Below are 23,056 nucleotides of genomic sequence, written 5' to 3'. Positions count from 1 at the left end.
AATGGTTGACTCCACAAGCCAGCTGCAGGCTCTTCAAATCACTAGCCAAATTCGGCTTCAGGCACGATGAATTAAAAAAGAGAGAAATCTTTGCTCTGATGTCTCCCTCTCAAGCCAGCTGCAATCACTCCCAATCGCTAGCCTAATCTGGCTTCAGGCACGATAAACTTAATAGGGGAGGAGTCTCCGCTTTAATGCTTCCGTCCTCAAGGCAATTGCAAGCAGTTCAGATCGCTAGCCAATACGGCTTCAGGTGCGATAAATTCAAAACGAAAATAATTTTATGGTTGGGGTCACCACATCGTGGGGAATTGTATTAAAGGGGTCGCCACATCTTGGGGAATTGTATTAAAGGTGTTGCAGCACTATAAAGGTTGAGAACCACTGTTCTAGTTGAACATACATAATTAGCCCAACTTCCAAAGGGTGTCCTAGTCTCTTTAATGACCTCCAACTAACTGCTCATAAACATGCTTGCCTTCTGTAAATGTAACTGATACCATTAGAGAAGAGGGTCTCGTGCACTTCCGTCAGTTTTTCTTTAATGCGATAAAAAAAGAAATTGTTTTTGAAATTTCTTTCAAAGGATAGAATTTCAGAGAACTTCTCAAGGGTGAAACTTGAAGCCTAACCCTAACCCTAAACTCAATCTCAGTTTTTGGTCAGGAAGCATCCCTAACTAACAGGATTCAGAGCGATGAATTAAACTATATGCTTGATAATGTACTTCCACAATTACTGTGACTCAGCTAATCTTGTCAAATATTGGGATGCAAAAATGCATTATGGTGGCATTTGTATGACGATGTCAACTCAGGTTGGTCATTATTTTGGGTCATTGAGATTCATCCTAGATGCCACTGCTTTCCAAGGACCCTTCAGTCAGGAAGGAATGCCACTCATGATACTTATCCAGTAACAGTGTCATTGTCACCATTAAAGAAGAAAGTTTGCCCTTGAGAATTGGTTGGAAAGATTTCACCTTTCCCTGGAGAAATTCGTCAACGTCATCTAGTCAATATCTCTGCCTACAAATCTGATGCGGTTTGAAAGGCCATTTGTGTTTAGCTTTTTTTCAACTTGCTAGGACTGGATCATATTATCTTCAATGTGATGAATTGCTGTAGAAACAAAGAGGATTTCATTAAAAATTACATGAGTGGAGTGTGGTGTTCTTTTGCACTTTGTGATGAGGTTAGGGGAATGTGTAGTCTTTGATTATATGCAGCCTCCATGCTTCCCCGTGGATCAATCAAATCCCATGTGAAGATCTCCAGAGGAATACTTCCTACATGGTTTCATCACTAGTGGTACAACTAGACACAGATCAGTATTCCTTTTGTCCTAGAAAAATCATCAATGAAATTGTTTCTCCCCAGGAGGAATCCATGGACATTATTCCTTCAGTATTTTGTGTTCACAAATTGGAGAATTTCCAAAGGTCATTTTATGTCCAGCAATAATCTTGTGTTTCATTGTACATTTTTCCCCTAGTAATCAGCATTCTATCTTGACTTCTTAGACTCAATTAAATCCCAGCATAGGAAACATGTATCCAAAATAAAATAAAATAAAGGAAAACAAAAACCCAAGAAAATAGAATCCATCCTTTATTATGGCAACAATAAATTTGGAATCTATCCTTCTCTCTCCAACCTTCTTTTAAATACTAAATCCTGTTAAATAATAAATAATATCCAAAGATTGAAATGGAGATGAAGAGACAAAGAGACCCAGGAGAAAATCTGAAACATAAATAAACTGAAAGAACTCTCAAATAAGAGATCTGATTCTTTTCCCCTTTACCCTTCAGTGTGTCACTTATAAGAGACAATTATTAAAGAGCAGCGGAAATTATGATTAGTATACTCTTTAACTTCAGAGAGGCTCAATCTTTGAAGTCAACTGCTTAAGGATTCATTTGCTTTGTCATCAAGGCATACAAATAAATAAAGAGTTGATTCTCTTACTGCCCCTTCCTCCTCCCTAATGCCTGTGAGACAAAAATGTTCCAAAAGCAATGATAAGCCTTATCTGGAGTTCAAAATAACATGAACTTTAGGGAACCTGAGACATTTGTTTTGCAATCTAGAATCTTACAGAATAAAGCAGGGGTACCCAATCCCTGGGCCGCAGCCCAGCACCAGACTGTGGCCCAATTCAGAATAGGGCTGCGGAAATGGCAGGCGGTGTGCACACAGCTCCACTTGCATAAATGGTGGACGAGCACACATGCAGCTCCATTTGTGTGAGCAGCCAATGCATGTGCCCTTCGTTTGTACAAATGGAGCTGTGCATGTATGCCCTCCACTCGCACAGAACCATCCCTTCTCCTCCCAACTGCCAGTCCGCAAAGCTGGAAAGCTGCAATAGCTTCCATTGCTTTTCAGTCAAAGACCTCATAATAATTGCTACCAACCTGCCTTCCATTGAGGACCTGTATACTGCACGAATCAAGAAGAGGACCGTGAAAATATTTACAGATCCCTCGCATCCTGGACATAAACTGTTTCAACTCCTACCCTCAAAACGACGCTATAGAGCACTGCACACCAGAACAAATAGACACAAGAACAGTTTTTTCCTGAAGGCCATCACTCTGCTAAACAAATAATTCCCTCAACACTGTCAGACTATTCACTAAGTCTGCACTACTATTAATCTTCTCATCGTTCCCATCACCCATCTCCTTCCACTTATGACTGTATGACTGTAACTTTGTTGCTGGCAATCCTTATGATTTATATTGATATATTGACCATCATTTGTGTTGTAAATGTTGTACCTTGATGAACGTATCTTTTCTTCTATGTACACGGAGAGCATCTGCACCAAGACAAATTCCTTGTGTGTCCAATCACACTTGGCCAATAAAAAACTCTATTCTATTCTATTCTATTCTATTCTATTCTATTCTATTCTATTCTATTCTATTCTATTCTTTTCTATTCTATTTATTAGTATCTTCCCCACATCCAACTTTGGGGGACTGTTTCTTACAGTGATGTTCTTTGCTGCATGGTGGAATTCTGAAATACATTCCTGACTACTGTGTCTGATTTGAGACATGCCGTGGAGTAGATTAGGGAGAGGTAGTCATAATCTAATGGGCTAGATTAGGGAGAGGTTGTCATGGAGCTCAAGGATATTGAGAAGCTGGAGAAAGTTCAGAAGAAGGCAACAAAGATGAAACAGGGACCCGAGGACAGTATCTATAAAAGCTGACTGAAGTCACTTGAAATGTTCAGTGTGAAGACTTATGGGAGATAAGTCATATTCAAGCATACAAAGCAAAGCTGCCCAGAAGACAATCATGACCATGTAAACCTGGACCAGAAATAATGGATGTAAGTTGCATTACCCAGATTTTTCTTAAATATAAAGGGGACTATGGACCGTAAGTTCTATACAACAGTGAAATAATTTACCATAGAATTTGTGAGTTTTCCATTTCTGGAAAATTGTAAGAAAAGATTGAAAAGCCACCTCTCATGGGTGTCTTCAATGGCTTTCCTGCATCTAGCAGAGGGCTAGGCTAGACTACCTATTTGGTCCTTTCCAGTTCTACAATTCTATGCTTCTGTGAAAAGATAAATTGTGACCAGAGGTTATGGGTGGAGGAAGGATGGATTAAACTATTTGCCTGACCTTGAATGAGTTAAAATATATTCCAAATTCCAATGATTCCCCCGCCCCCGCCCGATTTGGATTTTGTCCTACATCCCAGCACATATAACTTGGTGGTTACCTGTCTAAAATGGAAGAGGGGGAAGATCCTTCTCAGCATTGCTTCCTAGTCTCTCTCTATGTAGATATGTGCTTGTGTGTGACCATGTGTGTGTGTTTAGTATCACATGCTCTTCCATGTTCTGTCTCAGCGATTAGCCTGTGAACTTAAGTTACTTTCCATTATGAATTTTCAACCTGGAGTAGGATTTTGGTTTTTCTTTGCTCCTATCTTTAATTGAGCCTGATAGAATGCTGATTACTAGAGAAAAATGAAACACAAGATTATGGCTGGACATTAAGAAACCTCAAATTTGTTCTGAGAATATTCACCATATCCCCATAGAACATCGAATCATAGGGCTGGAAGCAAGGGTGAAATGCTCCCGGATTGGACCGGATTGTGCAATCCGGTAGCGATCATGGCCGGTAGTTCGGAGATCTGGTAGCGATGGCGGAGCAAAGTTCCGCCCACCTGCCTGGGGTGTCATTACTTCCTGGTTTTACTTTCTGCACATGCGCAGAAGGTTTTGCGCATGCGCAGGTCTGCACATGGCATGTGCACTTCCAAAACGGTATGGAAGGTAAGTAGATTTCACCCCTGGCTGGAAGGGACTTGGAGGTTCCTTAAACCCCCAGACCTCCAGGGTACAAGCAAATCTTGCTCCACCTCTGATAAATGGAGATCTAACGTTTCAAATTCAGAGTTAATATCCCAATTCATTTAGCCTTAAAATACCCGAAACCATCCACTCCAGCTCTCTGCCCCTCTTTGCTGACATGTGGGCAGACACACACACACATACACACACACAGCTCTTAAGAGTTTGTTTTGGTCAGACTTGCATTCCACATTAATCAGTGGTGAAACAGTAGCCTCTCTTCCAGCCACTTAAGGGGGGTAGCAAGGGAATTGAGAAAGCAGTTCAAATATTTAACTCAGTGACAATCTACAGCTGCTGGGAAGCAGAGAATCTGAAAGCCTCTAATCACAGCAAGCAATGGATGTGGAAGTGTCTCATTAGCTGTGCTGGCAGGACTAGATTAAACTGACAGATGAGGGGCTGTTGAGGAAGGGTGCAGACAGAAAGGGCATGAAACACCTAGCAATGCAAGCTAGAAGACATTTGGGGAAAGCTACCTTCCATAACCTCCATCCCACTCCCACTAGAAATTATCCAGACACGTGACCAATGCTGCTTCCATCCCATTCCTAAAACTGAATCCTGTCTGAAAAGAGTCCCAAAAATCTGCTTCCTGTGGAGTCCCTATAACAATTATTTCTGGTCTAGCTCTCATTGTCCAATAAGTCAGAACTATTCCAGCGGTTCTCCTTGGTGCTCGCCTTCCTCTCGTGAAATAAATACTAGGTTTTAACAAGAAATGTGTTAAATTTCTTTAAAAAGAAACTAGACAGCCATTTGTCTGAAATGGTATAGGGCAGTGATGGCTAACTTTTTTTGCCGTCGTGTGCCAAAAGCGGAGGGAGCGCAGGGGGGGGTCATGCACGTGCATGCCTATACCCATAATTCAATGCGCCCCACCCCCCGTGCATGCGCGCACAAACACACACACACACCACGCTCCCCCCGGTAGACAAGAGGCTTTCTAGGAGCCTGGGGAGGGTGAACACGGCCTTCCCCACCCCCTGGAGGCCCTCTAGAGGCTGGAAACAGCCCATTTCCCATCTTCCGGTGAGCCTGGAAGGCCCGAAGATCAGCTGGCTGGTGTGTGCATGTGCACTGGAGCTGAGCTAGGGCAACACTCACGTGCCCACAGATATATAGGTTCGCCATCACGGGTATAGGGTCTCCTGCTTGAGGAGGTTGGACTAGAAGACCTCCAAGGTCCCTTCCAACTCTGGTATTGTTTTCTGCTGTCCTCCAAAGATCCAGCAAGACCTCTTGAAGAGGTGGAGGAACAAAGATCTCCCTCAAGGAAAAAAATCACTGCCACTAGAATCCACCCACACAACGCAATCCCTGGCAGCTTTCATTAGACAGAAAAGGCATGGATCTAGAGATCAAGTGGCTGAGCTCACAGTCCCAAGGATCAGGCCCAACAGGCTTAAATTGTTCCTAGATAACCGGGCAAGACTCTGCCTTGAGCAGAGTGCAAAAAAAACCCCACACAACAGCGCATCATCCAACCGAGAATTAATTCAGGTGACTTTATCTCTCATTCTTGTTTGAAAAGCAATTTATCATTGGGTATCTCAGAGGATTCATCAGCAATTTTGATTATGTATGACAGTGTATGTGTTTAATTTTCCTTTTTTTTTTCTTATTGATATGTACAACTGACTTAAATATGACTAATTCAATAATATGGCACAAATGCATATTTAAGAGTAATTTTCATTAGATGATGTTCCAGTATACTTTTTTTTCTTTTTCATTCTCCTTCTTATTGTGTAAAATAAAATTAAATGGAAAAGTAAACATTGAAAAAGTAAACACTGAAAGTCAGAAATATCTTCATGGGCTTCCCCCCCCCTTCATTTGAGGGTGATTAGAAAATTTGGAATAAAGCCATAATTGAAACTGGCAAAGAACAAATATTTTTCCCTCATAAAAATCTCACATATTTTCCATTAAAAAATGTTTCACCACCAACAAAAATATTTTCTCTGTTTATTTACAAGGACTGTTTAGGCCTCTCTCTCTCCCCCCCTCCCCGCGCACTTTCCAAACTCCACTGATATATAAGTATGTTTGATTCTTGCCTTTAAAACATTGCTTCCCCTGTATCAACAGATTGTGGGTTGCCAAGTAGCTTGGCTGATTCAGTGGACTAGAACAGGGGTCTCCAACCTTGGCAACTTTAAGACTTGTGGACTTCAACTCCCAGAGTTACTCAGCCAGCAAAGTAGTTCTGTCAGGAAATTGTTATTTGCCTAACCAGTTGGCCAAGCAATATATAAACTAACTATGTATGTTTGTAGAAAGGCATGATATTGCTTTAAGGCTGTGCTGCATCATGCAAGCATCCTGATTGGTTGAGCTCTGTAGCCAATGTATAAAAGGACTACTAAATTATGGCTTGTTGGGAATCTACAGGGATGCTACAGCATTGTAACCTGATGACATGCTGCAACTGTATATTTGCGCTTTATGATCGTTGCTTGATCATGGCTAGTGACTGATTCCTCAAGATACTGACTGTTGTGTATTGAACTGTGTTTTGCCGAACTGAAAGAAGACCTTGTTTGTTGTGCAAGTCTACATTGGTAAGAAGACTTTGTAACATCCCTGACTGGCTTTATATGTGTATGACCTGAATTGTTTTTGGACTATGTCTTTGCCTTTTCCCTAAAAGTAAAGGAATATCAAACCCCAGTTTGTCTGCAAGCGACTGTTATTGTATACAACCAGTCTCAGTCGTTTTCATGCATAGGGTTCGCTGCTCAACAGTCCACAACAAATCTGTTGGATTTGTAACATAAGATGCTTAACCTGGTTACTGAAATGTCTCACAAGTCTTAAAGGGACCAAGGTTGGAGACCCCTGACATAGCGGACTAATTCAGTTCATAGTATTTAATTGATCCCACTCAGCAACAGAAATTTTCGGCTCAATTGTGGTCACAAGTTGAGGACTCTCTGAGGCAGTGGTGGATGTGAGCGGCCGAAATCAGTAATGGAGAAACCGAAGCCAATTGAAGCATCCATTCTTTTCCCTGCCTGCTTTTTTTTTCTTCTCTTTTTGAGAAAAAGAAGGAAAAAAGGGGAGGGGGAAAATCTTTTCTCTCTTATTTTGATTTTTAGAACATTGAGCATAATAACAGGGTTAATATCACAGCTTCTGATCCTGGATAGTGAGTTTAAGTTGCCTAATATGATGAAGAAAGGGAGAATATTCCTGCAACCATATTTTCTTAAAATATACATCCATGTATGAACTCACCTTCCTAATTTGATTTTTTTTTTTTTTTTTTTGGAAAGGGGGATCATGAACTTTAACAACAATCACCGTGGGAAAACACTAATGTTTTTATTCCCCTGGGCAAAAAAAACAGAGTTACCCTCACTGGGTGCACAAAAAGTTGAAGTTCACCTTAAAATACAGGTACATATATAAATAGTATATTGTAAAAAAAAAAAAACAATGTGATTTATAAATTTTTATAGGCATATTATCAACATATGGGACTTGGATAGAGATGGTTACAATGACAGCAACAAAAGATGACTTAGAAGGCTTTAGGAAAGTTAAAACGATTTATAAAACAGTGCTTATCAATAATCAACACATCAAAAGGGGGAGCGATTTATCAGTGGATTCAAGACACGCTTTGAGAAGTTCAAGAGACGCTGCCCTAGACCCACCCAAGTTCTGGAGCTCTGGAAGAGGCACATATGGAACTCTTGTGCAGATTAAGTTTTCCCATTGATTCTAATGGTGGGACTTTTGCTCATACGCTACTATTGACATGTCCAAAAACTGTCCCTGGAGACGTCATTAGTGAACGAAATCTTCACTTCATACCAAGCCCATGAAATCAGTGATTTTCCAGAGAGCAAGCTTTCCCGCATTTCTGCTCCTACACAGCACATATTCAAAATATGCAGATAACTTATCACCTCTATGTGTACAAATGAAATGGATGACGTTTGATATTCAGACATGATGAACATGGATGATCCCGGTTAAATGTTATAACTGTTCCCAATGAAGGACACATTCAAGAGTGTCAAATTACAGGATCCAACCTGGGTCGGTCACCAAGACCAGAGGTTTTAGTCTTCCGAGATTTCGGACTTGTACTGCAGCCTATCTTCAGGGAAGTTCTCTCTACCAGAATGTTAGGAAGAGAGAAAAGAAAGAACTTATTTTCCGATACAGAGAAGTTCTCTGAAGATGGGCTCCAGTACTAGTCCAAAAGATTAAACCTCTGGCCTCAGAAACCGACCCAGATTGGATCCTACAACATTATCCTGGGACACGTAAAATTTGCCTTCATTCATAATGTTAAGTTAGCATCTCAACATTTTACTGGAGAGTTATTATCTCTCCTAGGTAAGTGCCAAAGTTCTTTTTGCAACACAACGTAATTTTTGCTATATATTCAGAAATTAGGCAAAATATTTTCTGAAAAGCAACCAACTTGGGGGTGGGGGAGAGGATTAAAAAAAAAAACCTGGCCTCACGGTTCCCTCTTGCTCAAATTGCAACCTGAAAAATGAAGCGGGTTTGAGGCAAAAACCTGATGCGAGACTTCACACATGCCATGTAGTTACCAAGGAGAGGTATAGAAGTAAACAAGTCACAGCAGTATCTGAAATCTTAATCGAATCAAGATATGAGAAAGTGTATAATATTCAAACATTAACGACGGTCCTATATTTTAATATATAGAGAGATATATGTATATATTTATATATGTATATATATATATATATAGCATTGTGTGTATAAAAAGGCTTGTGGATGAGTCCTTGGTGAAGAAGAATTCTGAGACATTTCTGAAAGGGGTTCCATCAAGAGCAGGAGAGAACTGAGCAGAAATTGTAGCGTTAAGAAATTGTTGCTGCGTTTTTGCCAATTTTCATTGTACAATAGGAGAAAAAAGGAAGTCCCCCCCCAAAAGTCTTCAATGTCTACCTCTACATACAATAACTTACAAGTTTATTTATTTAAATAATTGTAAAACATCTTACATTTTTTTTCCATTTGAAAAGCGATTAAACTATAAGTCAATACACACACACACACATACGTCCAACATTCCGCCACTCATATCAGCATATCGGTTTTATAGGAAAGTCCCTCATGCTGGTACCCTGTTTTGAGATTTCTTTTTTTTTTTTCTGAATAAACTAAATCGGTATCTGAAAGGCTCCATAGAAAATAGAAACTTCGACTTCTTTTTTTTTTTCCTACAAAGTAAAAACAAAGAGTATCGAAAATATCAAGCTTGAATGGTTGGCCAACCTGTTCCTTCTTTTAATATTCTATAAACATTAGGAAGGTTTTGAGTCCACAGGGAAAGAAAATAAAAGGAAAACAAAAAGCTTGTGCTCCATATACAATCCCATAACCTGCATACATCTGGATCTTGGCCAATTCCTATTTTTCTTTTTTTTAAAAAATGTTCTTGAGTATTGATGTCTTCAACTTGCAACAGCCTCTGAGCGACGCTATAGAATTTCCATTCTTTCCAGCACGTGGCTTCCCCCATCAATTGAACTTCTAGTGCTTCATTTTTTTTTATACAAAGTTCCGTAACAAATAAGTAGTTTTGTGCTGTAGAAAAAAAAAAAAAAGGGAGGAGGGGGGAGGGCAGGGAAGAAATCGCAGCAATGCCTTCTCTTCTTTCACATTGGAGGCACAACAAGACCAGTCATGGCTGGAAAACAAACAGACAGACAGACAGACAATATTTACATTTTCAAAACAGAAACTCGCAGAAACAACGCAGGTGTTAGCAGAGGGGTGGCGTTTCAAAAAAGATGGCAGCCAGAATCATGCCGTCGAAGTCCCGCCTTCTCATTACATACGTCATAAAGAGAGGTGGGGCTTCAGTGGAATGGTTCTAACTGCCATTTTGGGTTTTTTGACCTTCCTGTGGAAGCTGATTTATTTATTTATTTATTTATTAAATTGATAGGTCACCCATCTCATTCTCAAAGCGACTCTGGTTCACAATAAAAGCAAAAGTCTAAAACCATTAAAAACCACAAAAGCATTAGAAGTAACAGAGGATGAATAAAACTAAGGACCAAGGACACAAGCAGATGAAACTAGATTGAGCCTCAGCCATTTGTACCTGTTCATTTAACAGGTTGTGCTTTTAAATCTTTGAAAACTTTCACTAGTCCAAAATGTTTCAGTCAGGAGGCAAATTAAGACAGGGGTCTCCAACCTTAGTAACTTTAAGGTTGGTGGACTTCAACTCTGGGAGATGAAGTCCACAAGCCTTAAGGTTACTAAGGTTGGAGACCCCTGAATTAAGAGCATACTGATTAGAACATACATGTTTCATTTTATTTATGTATTTAAAAGGTTTATATGGCCGCCCAACTTAAATATCTCTGGGCGGCTCATGGAAACATTTAAACAATAATGAAAAATTTAAATGCATATCTAAGTAAACATCAACCTACATTCAAAGTTTCTAAAAGAAGCTAGAAGCATGTGTATCTGATTTGCAGCTGTCCACTCCACAGTTATTCTTTTATAAATACAGGGAAAAATAAACACATCCACACACCTTCTTCCTTATAAATCTTAACGTATTTTGACACTCATTTTCCTATCATTCCAATGCTGAAAATGTTCTCATGTGCTTTTCATGCGGGGAACCTTCAATGCACCCTTTCTTTAATTTTACATCTAGGTTTCAATGTTTTCAACCGCCTCTAATGTTTACAATGCAATCCTATATTTGTCTACTCAAAAGGAAACCCTGTGGAATTTAGAAGGGCTTACTCCCAATTAAGTAAATAAATATAAGATTGCACGATTTGTTTCCCATTCTGACAAGGGAAATAAGAGCTATTCCACCATTTTGGTTATATTCTGTCTTAAGTTATGAATAACTTAGATGCTAAATACTAAATGAAATATTAGCCTTCTTCAGACATTTTTTTAAAATTCATATGCTGGCAGACAAATGGTGTTTATTCTCTGCTCCAGCTCTTCGTCCTTTTTATTAGTTTTTGGTAATCATAGTGGGAGATTAGTAATTAAGAGTTATCCTTTTTTTTTTGACTTCTCAAATTTATAATACAATCATATAAAATTAGTCTGTGCATGCAGGGGGGAGGAGGAATGGAAATCCACAAAATACACTCCCCCCTCCAAAAAAAAGCAGTAACAAAAATGGCCAAAAGAAAATAAATTGAAAAGAAGGAGGGGACAGGTAGGGAAAATCTGAATTTCAGATTTGTAACACAAGTTCACCAGAATGAATCTGAATCTCTCCAAAGCATAACCAATATTGGGCTTCAACGCTTGGAAAGGATGGAGAGGGGGGGGAATTTTTTATTTATATCCCACCTGTATTATTATACGAATAACTCAAGGCAGCCAACATATGTAACACATATCTTACTCCTTCACAACAACAACCACCCTGTGACCTGGGTTGGGCTGAGCGAGAATAGCTGGCCCAAAATCACCGCTTTCATGGCTAAGGCAGGACTTGAACTTGCAGTCTCCAGCTTTCAAGTCTGGTGCCTTAACCACTAGACTAAACTGGCTCTCCATATGAAATAGGTCTTGTTTTCTCGGCTTTTAACTTTGTTCAGTCCAAAGGGGTCTTTTAACCCTCTCGAATTGGTGGTCAGAGAAATTGCCAAACTGAATTTGCTTTCCTCCAATGGAACGAGCAATGATAAGAAAACAAATGTCCATCAAGGAGGCCTGAGTGATTAAAACCAGAAAGGATATTTTTGATGAAAGATCAGGAAGGATAGCAATTGCTTTGGGCCAGCTCGATGCTTGCTTCGCTGCCATAAATCCCTTTCTAATACACGGCTTCTTCAATTATAAAATAATTGAAGGAATATTAATTGATTTCTAAAATGTCAGAATCTTTCCTGGTATAGAAGAAGGTGACTTGGTGGATTTTTGTAGCTTGGCTTTTGTTCTCGGAGGCTGTTCCCTCCCACCTCCCTTCCTCCTTGGGGGCTCTGCTGTCAAAAGCCTATTTCCCAGTCTGCACTACTTTTTATTGAATGTTTGTGAGCTTCGGATTAAGGTCTTACACCACTCGCAAAGCTGTAATTATTTTTGCCTGTATTACTATATATTGAATCGATGTAACTTTTCAATAAAGGTGGTTCAATGCAGGACAAGGCATTCGGTGATGAGCGGGGAAGATAGGAACTGCCGTGATTATCCCTCAGGGATCCAGTTCTCTCTCTCTCTCGCCTTTATTTTACTTTATTGGAGAGAAATGGAAGAAAGAATTGGAGGTGAGCTGCATTGTATTAACCTCCAAAGGCAGCCATTATCAGATGAAATGCTTGATTAAACTTGTCAAAAATCAGCCAGAAGCTAAGGTGATGTGCACATCTTAGGCACTAATAATGCTAATAAACACATCTCCGAGAAAGAAACAAAAAGCAGAACTTTTGAGCAAAATGGTCCTTAAGATGCAGCTAAATGAAGGAATGGAAAGAGAGGTGAGAATGTTTTTTTTTTAAAAAAAAAGTCCATTTCTGAGGGTGGAGAAAAGCTGTCACCCTGTTCAATGTTGGCTGCTTGTCTCGCCCAACATCAGTGGTCTCTGATGGCAAGTTTCTCAGCAGATTCCTATGAGATGCTCCAGCAAATTGAGTTCCCACAATTGAATGAGGTAGCATGGCTCCAGAAGCTTAAAATGATGAGTTTAGATCTCATGGAGAATAGAGATGATGTGTAGCAGAAAGGAAGCAAATGGTGCATGCAATAGCACCCCATGGATCATTTTTGCTTGCCTAAAGGCAGGAAGTTGCTCTGGGCCTCCAGATCCACAGACTAAGGGCTACCTACAAGTAATTACAACTTTTAACCAGAATCAGACATTAAATAAATGTCTTGCAACTTGCTAATGAAGTTAGCCTCCACGTTTACAATTGTTTTGCACATCCTCCATTTTTTATTTTTTATTTGCAGTACACATTGCATTCATTAAATATGGACATTCCTATGAGAACATTAATTGCTTCATTCAGTAGATGCCCTCAAATTCCTAGGCATTTAACATCTTTCTGACATGTTCAGGTAAATGCTGAATAGCGTTACATAAAATTCATCGCAGCAAAACCATTGTGGAGCAATGGACTTCAGTTTGTCCATCATGAACCGATAGGGCCATACAGATTTGTTAACAGGTCAACTTTCATTGCGGTAATAGGTGGGAACACTTTGGATGGAAAAATACAAGGAAATTCCAGAGTTATGGACTAAGCTTGGGCATTTGGAGGGAAGGCAGAGAGATAGAAAGCAACAACAAGCTCTTTGCATATTGTTTCAAAGAATATTATATTTGTGGTCCTCATTCGTTATGCAATCATCAGGTGTCCAGTTTGATTTGAGGAAGTTTTTAATTAAAGAATAATTCCTTGATATCTCTCTGAATTTGGGACCATCCACTGTTCGCTGGCAACTGGCTAATTTCTTTCAATATATTGTGGGATCATTCACTGGGGCAAACTTACTGCTCCAGAGGCAATCAAATTTTGCAAGAGCTGAACTCAATAATGAAAACAGGAGAGAGTTGAGTGTAAGCCCTTTCAAAAATCAGCCATACTTATTTAAAAGAAGAAAATGCAATGGTGTGTAACACTTCCTCTTTTCATTAGCTGCTTCTGACATGGCCTCTGAGGGATACTCCGGTAACTTGTTGGAAAAGGGAAAGAAAAACAGCTTTGGTTTGGTAACAAGATACATGATCGCTTTGGACATGCATTGCCCAAGTTCTATCAGCTCTGAAATTTCTTTCATTACTAACACCATCACGTCCTGGATGTGTTTTTTTTCCTTCCTCTTGGTAAAAGCCTTGTATCAAAATTGTTATAGAGTGTACTTTGGGAAGCATTGTGGAATTCCAGGGTGCTGGTTCCCCCTCCCCCAATCTTTGACACGTCTCGCAATCTAAATGCCCTGCTGGACCCAATGAAGAGAAACTGAGGTGTGATGGCCTCATTTTGTGTCCATTTCACAACATCAGGCTATGCATACTTCAGTTTTCTGGATACATGTGATTGTGTTACTTTATGGTTATGGGGCACCTAGGGATGAACTGTGACTGGTGCAAGGGCATAGCTTTCCCGCAACGGCGACATGTGTGATAATATTGGTTTGGGACTCATAGAAAACTAACAGTCCCCTTGGTGGGGGGCCAAGGGGGCAATCTGTGTGGCACAGTATCACAATGCAAAGGCAACCCCTTTTGTGTATGCTTGTAACATAAAAGGCAATGCTTACATTGTAACCTGGGGGAGAGATGCCTTGTAAGTCTAACAAAACTTCAAGATTCAAGGCATGGCTATGAAGGCAAGCAGAAAACAGATTGGGAGTAGATCCATCTGGCAGCGGATATAAGATTGCTTTGCAGAAGGGCTTTTGAAATCTAATTTATTAATTAAAAGGGTCCAGCTTTTAAAATTATTACAGGAGGCTTTGTTGAAAAGAAATGAGAAGAAATCCAGAAATTGATGTCTCTCTGTGTGTGTGCCTCTCTTTCTCAGAGAGAGAGAGAGAGAGAGAGAGAGAGGGAGGGAGGGAGGGAGGGAGGGAGAGAGAGAGAGAGAGAGACCATCAATTGTTTTGCTATTTGGCTCAGTATACAGGAGAATAAATGATGTTCTGCTTCCATTATTTAATCTACTTATCTACTTGCATTGTTTTGAACCTCATTGTGTTTTTTAAAAATCCCATATGGACGGCAAGAGAAAGAGAAAGGGAAAGAAGAGAAAGCAAGGAAGGAAGGAAGGAAGGAAGGAAGGAAGGAAGGAAGGAAGGAAGGAAGGAAGGAAGGAAGGAAAGAAAGAAAGAAAGAAAGAAAGAAAGAAAGAAAGAAAGAAAGAAAGAAAGAAAGAAAGAAAGAAGTACAGCAACCTGACCTGGGATTTCTCCAGCCCAAGCCTCATGGTGTATCAAGATCCAGCCAGAAAAACGCCTCTTGTCAGTTTCAACTCCCTTGTACTCCTGGTAGAGGTGAAACTGACAAGGAGCTTCTCCAGATTGTGCCTCCAGGCCTTTCATCAGCTTTCACCTCCTGCTGCATCCCACAAGGTAGGAGCACTCAGGCTCCAAGTAATTTTATTGGGAGATGCATAGCCAGATGTGTTCCCTTTGCCAGCTACATGCCTGCAGATAAAGGCCAGGGTTTCTTTGCTTTTTCAGCTGCCAATTCGAGCTATGGAGGTAGCAGGGAAGTAAATTAATCTCCCCTGCTAGGAAGCACCTTGGAACCAAGCTAGCAAGTAATTATAATATTACAAGCTAAAAGGACTTGCATTCTTCTGTCACAAAATGAATGGATTTTATCACGAAACAGATTGCAGCACTTTAAACCACAAACTGAGATCTTGGGTAAACAATCTCATTTCTGTTATTTGGGATAAAAAGCTAACATTGATATATCACCTTTTCAAACAATTTCCCCCGCTATGAAATATTTTGAATGTGTTACCCTAATAAATACAATATTGTGTGTTATTTAAATTTGTGGGTTTTAATGGTCACAGTCATTTTGGTTTTCTATACCACTTAGAAAGGTGCATTTGACAACAATAGCAATAGCAATATCAATAGCATTTTAAATGTATATATTGCCCCATAGCACATTACATCACTCTCTGGGTGGTTTACAATGTAAGCATTTGCATATTGCCCCTAACAATCTGGGTCCTCATTTTACCAACCTCGGAAGGATGGAAGGCTGAGTCAACCTTGAGCCCATCAGAATCAAACTCCAGGCTGTGGGCAGAGTTTGCTTGCAATACTGCACTTAACCACTGCAACGCTAGGACTCTTATATATTAATATAGATATATCTCAGACAGAATGAATTTTTCTGCCATCCGCTTTCTTACTAAATTCTGAACTGATCTGCCAATCTGCTCCTAGCAAAAGATCTCTGCTTTGAGCTTCTCTTCTATTCTGTCTCACTTTTGAACTTTAACATGTGTAATCATAATTAACAATAATACAGTACAAAATTCTGCGACAAGCAATCTTTGATAGCCCTGCTAGGTGGCAGCACCTAGCTGACCTTAGTTAAGTATGGCTGGATTTGTTAGTCCTTGGCTGGATTACCACCAGGAAATTCCAGAGTTGTAATCTAGAATGGGAAGTTGAAGAACAAACAAACAGAAGAAGACAATCACAAATAGTTCCGTATTACTACCAAGAAAACTACATGGACATACAGGTAGTGTTCGACTTACGACCACAATTGAGCTCCAAATTTCCACTGCTAAGTAATACAATTGTTAAGTGAGTTTTGTCCCATTCTATGACTTTCCGGGTCGCAGTCGTTAAGGAAAGCATTGTAGTAGTTAAGTTAGTAACCTAGTTGAATCTGTGTTCCTCATTGACTTGGCTTGCCAGAAGATCACAAAAGGTGGTCACATACACCCAGACACTGCAACTGTCATAAATACAAGCCAACTGACTGAATTTTTAACACATGAGCATGGGGATGCTTGCAATGGTTGTAAGTGTGAAAAATGTTCATTAGTCATTTTTTTCACTGTCATTGTAATGTTGAATGGTCATTAAATGAATGGTTGTAAGTCAAAGATTACCTGTATTTATGAAATTATCAGGAGATGGGCATGAAATGGAAATTTTCATCTTAGTTAACCCAAATGTCTACATATAATCTTATATAATAATTGGATAATCTCTTTCCATAACATTTTCATGATCTCACCTGCATCTTGTTAGATCTCAAGATATTTTAACAATGTTAAAAACAATAAACTTATTATTTTTTTAAATTTAGTTTTGGGTGGGTACGGACTCTTTTATATGGAACTTTTTGATAGGTTGATGTGGAACAGACCTGAAGGAGCTTAGTATGATAAAAAAAAAACTAGAGTAAACTATTACAAAATGACGTTCCTCTTTCTCTGTCTTAGTAATTCCCTTGAATGCAGAATTTAGGATGAGAGAGAGAGAGATTGGTTTGTACATACACACTACCTGGGACTTTGTTTCCTTCTAAATGTCTAAAGCAGTGTTTTTCAACTTTGGCAACTTGAAGATGTATGAACTTCAGCTCATAAAAGTCCCAAAAGCCAGCAAACTCACTGGGGGATTCTTGGAGTTGAAGTCTACACATCTTCAAGTTGCCAAGGTTGACAAACACTGGTCTAGATCATCAAGAGACTATCAGATTTGGTGGACCCTTGTTTTGAACTGGACTTCCCCCAGTTATACCCAAATTGGGTTAATTCTATGCTTCTATGGTTCAGCCACGTCCAATGTAAGCCCAACAAAATAGATAACTTTTTTTAAAAAAATCAGATTTCAGATTAGCATTTCAATTTCAATAGAAATAGTTACCTTTACTATTATTAAGGTAACACACTTCCACACTTAAAAATGGAACTTACATTCATTCCTGTTACATAAATTGGTTAGACCTTAATACATCTAAATTAATACACCTTCTAGATTTGCACAGACACTGAAATATAAACTAATCAAACAGCAGAATTTACCCAAGACAAAACTTTAATGAACATTAACAATGACTGCACTTAATGTGTTCTGCAAATGCAGGAACTGGATCATTAAGACCTGGTCAAGCGGGCTTCAGAAACCCAGCAATGGATCTCCCTTCTATCCTGCAAATTTAAAGTGATCCAATCTATTTTAACCACTTCAGAATTGTGTTCCTGCCTTGTTCCTGCCCACGAAGACTTGAACAAAACTGTGCCCCGGTTCATTATCCCACGCTCTCTTTCACGCAAAACTATGAAGCTGCTTCAGTTTAGAAAGTCCTATTAAAATTTGGAGAACGCAGTTTGATCCAAGTTCTCAATCTTGATTTGGAGCGTCTAGTTCAAAAGGACAGATTCAGTTGGCCAATCCAACTTGGAAAGTTGGTTTGCTTCTGAAATCCCAACTGAACCAAATCACAGCAAATCTTGGTAGGGCCCATCGTGGCTACCTGCTCTCTTGACCAATGAAAGGCTTTCTGATAGCAAGAGAAGCAACAGCAGCATGCAAAGATGAAGGCTCGGAAACAGTAGGGATGGTTTTCCTGTTTAGAGGAACAAAGTAGCCACAGGCAAAGGTGTGGCTTAACCATTTGCACGGCTCCAGCAGTTTCCAGTTTGCTGCTTTCCATCTGTGCTGAGGTGATTAGACACCGGGGTACTCATCACTCTGCTTCGCGTCATGTCACATTACATCTTCTCCGCACTATTTTTAAGCAGGCTAAACGTCCAACGCAAAATCAGTGCCAGGCTTCTCCGTTCAGGACACCTGCAATCAATTTGGGGTAGCTGACAAAGATGAGGCCCTACCGTTCCTAACCTTCCTCGCCTGGCTGCAGAGCAAAAATAAGAAGCAGAGCAGATGGCATGCAGGGCGTGAAAAGCCTGGCACTAGACAGGTCATCTAAGGGTATCCACATGTCTTTCCCAACACCACTCAGGGAGCCAAGTTTCAAATAGGTTTCCTCCCTTGGGTAACATTAATGAGAACCATCAAGCAGCATGTTCTTCGTCAAGGATTGGTAATAAAACCATGCAAATGCTATGCAGAACAGGTGAAAATCCAGACTGGTTCACCTAGTCCGACATCCTCTTGACACAATCGCTAGTTAGGTGATGTCTCTAGGAAGCTGGCAAGGAGATCTTGAATGCGGATGACCCTTCATGCTGTTGTCTTCTCTTCCCTCTCCAGAAAGTATATTAAATGCATGCCACGACTATCAATTTTTACATTTTAGCATGGCCAAACAATGGAATCTAGATTAACCTAGATTGCTTTTAGAATGCAAAAATCCATAATTTTATTAACTACGTTTGTCCTGGGGTAAACTCGACTCACTTCTAGCATGTGCGAAGAGCCCCATGTTTGGTGCTAAACAATAAGATGGCCTGCCTTTCCCCAGCCCTATGATTCTGAAAAAGACTGGGATTTTTGCTCTAAATCAGCGGTAGGCAACTATGATAACCATGCTGGCTCAGGAATTCTGGGAGTTGAAGTCCACAGGTTGTACAGTTGCCATAGCTCTAAATGGATTCTTAGATCACTGAGAAGTAGAGAACCTAATGCATCTTTCTACCTTGTATTCAGGATGGTCGGTGGAAGCTTGGACACCACACTCTGATTATCTTACTAGGTCTTAGGTTGCTTTGAGCTTTCAAAAGTCTGAACTAACGCTGGGAGTGGGGGGAAGGAAGAGGATAAACACATAAACATCTGGATCCCTGGAAAGGCCAGGTAAAGTTGATAGGTACTTATGACCTTCCTGACCAAAGGGTAGAGCTCATTACATCCAAATGGATATTTACAACCCGTTTTGTTCGCCAAAGGTTCCAGATTGAATTCTATCTGCAGGGAAGGTGAGAAAAGTTCCTTTGACCTTTACTGAGTACCACCGGTGGTACTTTGAGTACCACTGGTGGTACTCACCAGTGTCAGTAGTACTAGGTGAGATAGCCCCACGAATTGAACTCCTATGTTTTCTCCCAGTCCTTAGCATAAACATGTTATTTAGGCTAGAGAAAGCTACATGATGTACCATAAACTAGATTAAATGAACATTTAGTTTATCATACTAAATTGCTCTATAATTGCAAATAGTCTGACACATACTAACCTTTATGCTCCCCTAACTCTATCTAAAGCTCCTGTCTCTCCTTTTGTATTCCTTTTAGGCTCTTGTTCCTATATAGGCTTTCATTTTTAAATATTTTATCTTTTAAAGTTATTATTACCAAGACCTTAATGCACCTATTATATTTCTTTAATTGTATCTACCCTGCCCTCTTTATGCTTCTCTATGACAATGATAAATATTCGATTTAACTTGACATGTCACTTAGCCTGGAGAAAGTCACATCTTCAGGAGCTGCGCTGAGCTTCTTTGGAGTGATTTGATTCAACTGAAAATAACTGCATCGGAGCAGATCTGTGACGCAAAGTGGCATTTTCACTTCTTCTTTTTTAAAAACTTTTCAAATTGGAGTCGCTGCTCTGCTCTGCTTTGGCATCTCCGGCTTTGCCATGGTTTTCTGAACATGCGCAGATGCCACCTGCCTTGAAGCAAGCAACGGAAGAGGGCCAACATTCATCCACCACCCTCGGATACTTCCCTCAGAATGGAAGCTTTGCCCTTGGACACCGCAATAAATCATTGACGGGCTGACACTCCGCCCTTAGCTCAGCTTCTCAACTTGACTTGGCAGAAGAATCATTGAAGGCTAAGCTACATTAGGATCTCTATGGCAGGCAAGAAGGAAGCTGGGCATTCACAACAGTTGAAAGCCTACAGCCAGACAAAGATGCCAAGAACTGTTATATATCCTCAAGGGTTTAAACTGGAAGCTTCTTTCTCTGGTACTTCTGAACTAATCATATTTGGTGGAGAGCTAGGTAGCCTTGAAGGCAAGCAACTGTGGCAGGTTGACAGAACAGCATCTTCAGCTTGAGAACTGCTGGGTTTTTGCTTTGCCAGCCTCAATCTGTATGGTGAGCACCGAGGCAGATCATGTCACCTCTGAGAGTTGGAGCAAAGCTCCAAGGCATATATTATCCAGTTGGCGAAAGCCTGATCTTTGGAAATGCCTACAGACTTCTGTCAATGACTGCTTTGCTTTCTGTTGACTGGAATAGGGAGGCCGGGGGAAAAAAAATCAATATGGCAGTGCTGGAGAATACAATTTATAGCATGTCACACAACAAATCACTCTGTTTCCCTGCCTCTGTTCCCACCTTTTTGACTGTTGGAATGGGAGGGTGGGGGGGGGGAAGAGGAATAAGGAAGAGGAAGGGTAAGAAAGGCACAGCATAATTAAGATCTGTCTTTTGATTTCCAAAATTGGAGATTCTTGCACCAAAAAGACTTGTTTGAACAACAAACTAACAACTAATAAGGTAGAACAGCAAAGAGTTGTTCTACCTTATTTTTAAGGGGTTTGAGGATGTCTTTCGAATTTCTTTGGGTGTCGTTTTTAAATTTCCCTTGTTGTGGGAGGTACTAGAAGATACAATTTCACATTTTCTCATCATTTGCTGGCCCTCATTTGCCAGTTTGAGAAACAGTTTTTACAGGATGCTTTTCTTTGAAAACTGAATTAAAATATGAGAAGTCTAAAAGACTACAGACAGCAGAAGAGAGAGGACACTATAGGGAAAGACAGTGTACTCACATATATTCTCTCCCCACCCCAAAAAATTTTTTCCCAGACTCCATTCATGAGATTGCCACTGTAATTTTTTAAAAGATTTTTTTATCCTTTTTAAATTACTTTTTAAAGTAATTTAAGGTGCAAGCATACCTATTACTCCTTCCTTCTCCTACTTTCCACAGAAAATCCCTGGGAGGTAAGTTGGGCTGAGATATTGTAACTTGCCTAAAGTCACCCAGCCAGCTTTCATGCCTAAAGTGGGACTAGAACTAGTTTCTAGCCTAGTGCCTCAACTACTCAACCAGTAGACCAACCTTGATCTTGGGTTTTTAAACCAAATCCCCTTTAATCAAATTGAATGAGAACAGATAGGAAAATTAAAGATGTGATCCTTTTTATGAATGAATGAATGAATGAGATAAATGGAAAAAAGGGGAAAGATTTGTCTGATGATTTAAATGCAGATGGAAGTGTTGCATTTCTGCATTTACTCATATAAGTTACTTGTACATCAAATTTAAATATATCTATAACAGCATTTTTTTTTATTCCTATCAATTTTATGTAATGATCTTTTGAAACAATATATAGCATTTTTATAAAACAGAAATTGATATTTTCTCAGATGCAGGTGCATTGTCTGATGCAATGTTTTGGGAATTCAAATTAGTTTGATCATTTATTCATTCATTCGTATTAAATAATTACTTTGGAACAGCCCAATACTTAAGAAAATCATTAAGGCCAGACTGTTCAGAAAGACCTGTGGATTGATGCCTGATGGGATTTTTCATTGCAGTTGGTGATTACTTTTATTTTTATTTTATACTTTATTATTTGCCAGTGACTTAGAGCCTTTGGGAGGGGATTAAAAAGCATATATTGTACGGAAACAATAATGAAAGGTAATGAAATGAAACGATTGTTGCACTAACAAATTTTGGACAGTTTTGATCTGAGATTTTGCAAGGTACAAGACGACTGGAATTCATAAAAGCTCTTGGTATTACTGCAGCTCTAGCAAGCTGATATCTCATGGAAAGTTACCTTATATTTTCTATACCACTCACAATGGAGAAATAGTTGGCAAAGATGAGGAACTTGTGGAGATGGTTAAATTAACTTATGTGATTGGTGGGGGGGAGGGAGAACCCAGTATTTACATTTATCATTGACCAAAAACTCTTTTCTGTATAAAACAGAACAAAAATGCATTTACAATTTCTGATTCTGCTTTTCTTTCTTTCTTTCTTTTTTTTGTAATCATAGCAAGAGATAACTTTATAATGGTATCTGCAAAGGAGATTTGAAGTTTTGTTCTATTTCACTTTACTTTTCTTTGTGCACTTTAATTTTATCTTCCTTTCCTGCTTTTACTCTTTTATTATTATTTTTTTGTTAGTTAGGATCTGGCTTTCTGTGTAATCAAAGACGATGGGAAAACCTAAGAATGATAATGGGATAGGGGAGGATTGTATGGGTACAATTCTGGGTACCACACTCCACTTTTAGGGGATTGCT

At 39.6% G+C, this 23,056-nt stretch overlaps 1 protein-coding gene across 4 annotated transcripts in view; it reads right to left on the bottom strand.

Annotated features, from left to right (window-relative positions):
* Nucleotides 1-7,835: 7,835 nt before the first annotated feature.
* Nucleotides 7,836-23,056, bottom strand: part of EBF2 (EBF transcription factor 2) — a 316,154-nt gene continuing 300,933 nt past the window's right edge. For 3 of the 4 annotated variants that reach the window (XM_058194604.1, XM_058194607.1, XM_058194606.1), the window contains one exon: nt 7,836-10,074. In XM_058194604.1, coding sequence (XP_058050587.1) covers nt 10,043-10,074 — 32 coding nt within the window. In that variant the 3' untranslated portion in view covers nt 7,836-10,042. Of the gene's footprint in view, nt 10,075-16,434; nt 16,504-23,056 lie in introns of all 4 variants that reach the window. The other variant, XM_058194605.1, reaches the window with a different exon arrangement.

The sequence above is a fragment of the Ahaetulla prasina genome, chromosome 9 (genome assembly GCF_028640845.1).
Source record: "Ahaetulla prasina isolate Xishuangbanna chromosome 9, ASM2864084v1, whole genome shotgun sequence".
Lineage (NCBI taxonomy): Eukaryota > Metazoa > Chordata > Lepidosauria > Squamata > Colubridae > Ahaetulla > Ahaetulla prasina.
The sequence above is the reverse complement of the archived record's forward strand: the minus strand, read 5'-3'. Positions and strand labels throughout refer to the sequence as shown.